This window comes from Rhizophagus irregularis, chromosome 26 (assembly GCF_026210795.1).
Source record: "Rhizophagus irregularis chromosome 26, complete sequence".
In the NCBI taxonomy this organism is placed as follows: Eukaryota; Fungi; Glomeromycota; class Glomeromycetes; order Glomerales; family Glomeraceae; genus Rhizophagus; species Rhizophagus irregularis.
Genome location: NC_089454.1, coordinates 1,705,826 through 1,712,232, shown reverse-complemented (window position 1 = coordinate 1,712,232; position 6,407 = coordinate 1,705,826). Strand labels below are relative to the sequence as shown.

General features: G+C 29.9%; 2 protein-coding genes across 2 annotated transcripts; one reads left to right on the top strand and one right to left on the bottom strand.

Annotated features, from left to right (window-relative positions):
- On the bottom strand, positions 1 to 1,784 carry OCT59_017567 (uncharacterized protein; the record flags this gene model as incomplete). Its single annotated transcript, XM_025325904.2, has 5 exons — positions 1 to 439; positions 511 to 664; positions 739 to 1,324; positions 1,395 to 1,604; positions 1,673 to 1,784. 5 exons carry the CDS (start codon positions 1,782 to 1,784, stop codon positions 263 to 265), a joined length of 1,239 nt encoding a protein of 412 aa, XP_025178970.1. The 3' UTR covers positions 1 to 262.
- A 202-nt stretch (positions 1,785 to 1,986) lies between these two features.
- On the top strand, positions 1,987 to 6,072 carry OCT59_017566 (uncharacterized protein). Its single transcript, XM_025317171.2, has 11 exons — positions 1,987 to 2,863; positions 2,961 to 2,988; positions 3,068 to 3,189; positions 3,253 to 3,435; positions 3,510 to 3,728; positions 3,804 to 3,885; positions 3,964 to 4,224; positions 4,291 to 5,135; positions 5,200 to 5,231; positions 5,295 to 5,452; positions 5,528 to 6,072. The coding sequence occupies exons 1-11, from the start codon at positions 2,180 to 2,182 to the stop codon at positions 5,944 to 5,946; spliced, it is 3,033 nt and encodes a 1,010-aa protein (XP_025178969.1). The 5' UTR covers positions 1,987 to 2,179; the 3' UTR covers positions 5,947 to 6,072.
- The last annotated feature ends 335 nt before the right edge of the window (positions 6,073 to 6,407 follow it).

Here is a 6,407-nt window from a genome sequence, read left to right as displayed (position 1 = left end):
TCACTTCATAATTATATTATTTTTATTCTTGTTATTACTATTTTCAAAAAGACGTGACCAGTTTATTTTACAATCGAAAATCGAAAAATCAGATATCAATCAGAATTATTTCGCGATTTTCCTGTGTCATACCTTTTTGAGGCTATAAATTTCTATTGAAATTTTCAAATATATATATTAAAATGATTTGAATATAGTTTAATGTAATTAATGATTTCCAAAACGTCACACCCCGTTTTTTCACAATTTTAAATGAACTCAATTATTTTTCAGAATTCTTTATTAAACCTGAACCCCAACTTGCCAAAACTCTCTGACATTCTTGCTTTACGTGATCAGAAATAGGTGATTTCCATAAATCCATTGCTACAAATGTTCTAACATATAAAAGACAAACCTCTCGTGAAAAATTTGTGTACATGCGGCTATTAATTACTTTCTATAAAAATAAAGTGTAAGAATTAGTTTAATAATTAAATTTTCGGTTTATATTGCATAAAAATTACAAACCTGCCAATGTGGATCTCCATAGTTTACGAGATGAGAATCTTGATCAAAATGATGTCGAATTAAGAAACTGTTAGGATCAACATACAATTCGGCACCACTTAAATATATTTCAAAAATACAAGCTGCTTTATTATCATCAAATCGTTCCGAACACCTATTTAAAAATAAAGAGTCTTGATTAATGTATCAAAGAAATCATTAAAAAGGTGTAAAAGAGAAATCACTTACCAAGGAATCTGACCACCTTTTCTTGCAACGAAATTTGGTCTATAATGTAATTCATATTCTTCAACATGAAACAATTCATCAGCTTTTAACCAACTATCTAAACAAGTTGGACCACTATTAATTTCCCAACCATAATCTTGCAAACCTAATTTACGTCGATTAACTAAACGAATTACATCGTTTTTTGTTTTAGGAAACTTATAATGAATAGTGCTATTTTCAACATGTTCAACATTTTCAATAAATACAAAAGTAGGTAAAATTAAAACATTATTTTTAATTAATATATCAGCATAACGCTTAATATTTGAATGAGTTTCAGGCGTTGGCCAAGTATCAAAATCAAGAAAGAAAATAAATTCAGTTCTAGCAAAAAAACGAGCAACATTTACATGAAAATTAGTTGGAGTTGGTAATAAGGTTTCATTAAGTGAAGTTGATGGGCCGGTTATAAGATGAATGTCGATTTGTTTTCGTAAATTTGTTTTTTTTTTATAAATTTTTTTAATTGAGTTAATCGTTTCAACTATAAGTGGGTCAGTTAATCCTATTTTAGAAGGTATATGTAAAGTTGCTGATATTGGCCCTGAAAGAAAAAAATAGATAAATAAATTATTAAAAGGAAACTTAAATAAAGAAACAAATAATATCGCTACCTTTCCATAATTCAGCCAATCTAACTAATTCGTTTAAACGATTGTGGGTAACAAATGTAATAACTGTTACATCGTCAGGTTTAAATTTTGACTCTGCACGAATATAATAAGGATGTATACTATCAACCAATGTATGAGGAGAATATGCATGAATCTTTGAAAATCTATGTTTATTTGTCATTTCGGATAGCGGAGAATTTCGATGTGTATCTATCAAAGAAAATTAAATTAGTATCATCATCAATTTTAATATACACTTATTCTTTAATATACTTTACCGTATGTTCTAAAGATAGGCTGATTTTCTAAAAACTCGGATGAATATATTCCATAATTTCCAAAAGTATATTTTACTAATTGTGTTATAGAAAATAATATAGAAAAAGCCATATATATAAACAGTATGTATCTAACTAGTTTTGACTTTAAGAGCCATAAGACGTAAGTTGTTCCTGGTAACTGCGAACAGGATTTGTTAAACCACCACATATTAATCTAATTTATAAATACAAATACAAACTAAAGTTTTCTCGATACAAAGTTAAATATATATGTTAAGATTTGAAACTATAGTCATTTATGTCTGTAATATCTTGTAATTAATAGTCCGTTTAAGATGTTAAAAGTTCTCTATAAAATATTTACAGTGAAATTGAAACATAAAATTTAAAAATAGTGCTTTGTACTTGTGTACAGTCTACAGAACCGCAGCAAATGGTAAATCCTGATGAAATTTTTTTTAAATTACAACTCGATCAATTTTAATAATAGAAAGTTGGTTTACAATGTCAAGGATAACTTCAAATTCCGAACCACTTGTCGAGGAACCTCCACAAGTTACCTTTCGTATCCCTACAAATTCCACATCTTCAAGTAGAGCATCTTCAGTAATTTCTATTGCTTCTGCAAATTTTACTTTAAAGCAACCACGTTACCATACTCTATACAAGCCTTCATGGCGTGAACAGTTGGCTGTGGAACTCGATAACTCTGCTATTGGTAGTATATGGAAATTGGTTGACGCTTTCTTCAATATATTATTGTGTGTTGTTTACGTCGCAAACACAAGTCACATGAAAGGAACGTTACCAACGCTTAATATATGGTTTGAGGTCGTGTTGTCAATTTTATTATTATTAGAATATATTCCAAAGTTTTATATTTACGAGTTTTATTCGTGGCGCTCGATATTTACTAGTCCTACACCGATTCTGACTGTTTTAACCATTTACCCTGTGGTTGCAACTGCAATAGACCCTGTTTTTCAACAAACCCGTTATATAGTTTTCTTTTATCCTTTCAGGTTCATTCGTTGCTATTTTTCTGTATGTGATTGTTTAGTAAGGAGTGAAAAATCTGTTTTGAAATTGGGCCAAGTTACTAGTAGATTTTTGATCTTTTTACAATCCATAATATTTCTTGTATTGACCGGTTCCTCTTTATTACATGGCGTGGAGAATGCTTATATGGTATAATAGATTAATTTCAATTTAACTTTCTTATTTTGGAAATTTCATTCTAAGTAAAATTCTCTCTTTCATGTACGTTTATTTTACTTTGATTTAGAAAGCACAAAATCTTACTTTCTTAGACGGTACATTTCACTATCAAAAAGTTCTTTTAATTGTTATTTTTCTTTGGGCCGATATATATTAATTATTGGTCATAAATAGCTGTATTCTTTACGACTATTATGTTGGGTACCGTTGGCTACCTTAGTGATATAGTACCCGATAATGCATTCCCAAGGATTCTTTTATTGGCCATTTTTACAACTGGTTTGATATTTATTCCGGTAAGTCAGTAAATTAATAACTCATTTAAAAAAAATTGACATATTGATTGTTTTTTATATTAGTATTCTATATCGGAATTGATCGCGCTAATTCGTTCAAAATCAGTTTACGATAAACCATTTAAGAAGATTTCTCAGCAACCGCACGTAATTATTATTGCACCAACTATAGAATTACCTTCATTAAGACATTTTTTGAAAGAATTCTATTCTACGGCGCATGGTTCTGCGACGGTTAATACTAAGGTATGACTTGGACTTTTTAGGGATTCATTTTTGAAAAGCATGTATTAATATATTTGAAATTCAAAAAATTAAAGGTTGTGATACTAAATCCTGTAGAACCTACAGATCGCGTGAGAACATTTCTCTCTGATCCTGTCTTCGCACATCGTGTGCAATATGTTCGTGGAAGTTCACTCGAAGCGCGTAGCCTTGAAAAGGCTGATGCAAAAAATGCGTCTGCGTATTTCATTTTAGCTAAAAAATATACTCAGCAAAGTGAAATAATAGATGCAGAGAACGTATTGAAAACTATTGTATGTATAATTAATTCGGTTACGCTTATTGATATTGATATTTTCATTCTATCTAAACTTATCGTTATTTGATAGGCATTAAGAAAATTCAATCAGGGGCCAAAACTTTATATTCAATGCATTTTGCCAGAGAATAAAGTTCATTTTGAGAGTTTAAGTAAGTTAAATTTAAATTAATAGTCTCTAATGTAATTATTTTTTATTATACATTTCTATTTTAACCGAATTTTTTCAGACCCTGAACAAATAATATGTACTGATGAATTAAAACTTGCTATTCTTGCACACTCGTGTCTTACTCCTGGATTTTCAACTCTTATATATGGTCTAACCACTTCATTTACGTTTGAATCTGCACATGAGTTAAGGAAGAGGCAAAATTCGGATGGCTTTGACACTAATGCTATTGAAGATTATATTACTGGAATGTCACAATCAATATATACTACAACTTTATCCGAATATTTTTCGGGACGAACTTTCTTGGAGGTCGCTGGTGAGACATAAAAATAATGTCTTTATTTAGGGTATCTAGGAATATACTTACATATTTTTTATGTAGTTCGACTATATGATAGTTTGGGTATAGTTTTGTTTGCCATTGGAATTCCAAAACAACGTTCAATTGGCAGATATGCAGGTTGGAGTTATGATCAAAATAGTGAGGAAGAGGAAGATACCAAAAATTATATGGTGTTAATAAACCCTGGGGATTATACCGTGAAAGGTGATGAGATTGGATTCGTTATTGCATCACATAGTTCTATAGCAGATGATGTTTCATCTTATGAGGGTGGAAATCAAAGAAATGAAAGACAAGCGCAAGTACAACCAGAAAGACAACCGTTGTTATCTGCAGATGTATTGAAGAACAATTCAGGAGGAGGATACTTTGATATAAAGAAAAAAGGGGGCCCATCTACAACACCAGACGCACAACTTGAATACCCACACAGACCTGATTCTTCAACTATGCGTCGTCACCGTGCAATGTCAACACCTGATCAACGCAATGACCATCAAGCTCATCATTCTTCACATCATTCTTCTCATCCTTCACATCATCCTCCACATCCTTCATATACCATTGATCCTGCGAGTACCACTCTCGCAAATATCGTACATGAAATTGAACATCCAAATTCTGTTGTCGATACTATCATTGGTCATATTCTTATATGTGATTATTCCCCAACAATATTCCCACGTAATCTTGATTGTTTTGTTAGTCCATTGCGTAAACCATATTTAGAAAAAATAATCCCTATAGTAATTTTATCCCTGGTAAGGCCAAGCCAAAGTCAATGGAAAATTCTGAGTCATTTTGATCAAATTTATTTTGTGCAAGGAAACCCAATGACGAGAGAGGGTTTAGAACTTGGCCGAGTAAAACATGCTAAACAAGCCGTACGTATACTTTGCAAATTTCCTAATAGCTTGGTATTATATTTATTGTAATATTATTTTACAGGTGATTTTAGCAGATTCCACAAGAATCTTAAGGTATGTTCCTGTATATGCTTATTTATCCGATTATATTTCTTACGTGTTATCTATAATTTTTAGAAATGGAGAAAAAACAGAAGATGCATCAGCAATGTTAGTATATTTGAATATTAAGGCTATGTGTAAGGTTGATATTGACGTATTTGTAGAATTTGTTCATATGGATAATATGAAATTTATGTCCGAAGATGCATCGGCCATTGATAAAAATATGAAAGGTGTGTTTTAAGTCCTTACACGTTAGTATTGCAAAATTATTAAATAATATTCATGCATATATTTCCTTTTAATAGCCCACCATTCTCCAGCTTTTATGGCTGGCACGTGTTTCACGTTATCTATGCTTGATAGTATTATTTGTCAATCATTTTATCAACCACATCTCGTAGCAATAATTCAACATTTGCTTTTTGGAGCTCGCCCATTACATTTGCTCTCTGGAGCTACTTGTCCTGCTCCAGTCTATTCACACTGTTTTCAAATTTCTGTTCCAGAGGCATACATTGGATTTCAATATGGTGTGTTATTCAAATATCTTGTGGAAGAGAAGAAAGTTATACCTTTAGGATTGTATCGAACCAAGAGAGTAAAAACTTCTGATAGTAATATAAAATCAATTAAATATGTTTATACTTGTCCTAAATATAATGTATGTTTAAGAGATAGTGATAAGGTTTTTATATTGAGCAAAAGAATGCCTGTCTGTCAGTGAGCATGTAGAATTACTACTACTATAGATGAAATTGATTAGCTTTGAAGATTGTATATTAGTAATGTAATTTGTATAATGATAACTGAGATATATTTTTTGTTTATTTATTAGCCAGCAATCATTTAAAAAAAAAAATAAGAATAAAACAAAAATTATAAATTACACTAATAGTATTCAATACCCGCATAATTTTATATATTATATATTTTTTATATATTACATTATTTTTCTTATTTTATATTATTTGTTAATTAATATACAGTAGTAATTATAATTTATATTTAATATATTTAAAATTGCCTTTTGGTTTTCAGTTTGACCTTAAAAAAATCTAATAATCAGTTTTTAATATAAAACTGATTCAAATTAATTAAGTATAACATTAAGTACTATAGTATATTAAATAATTTTATTTCTAATTATAACAAAAATTTAAATAATACAACTTATATATTTTTATT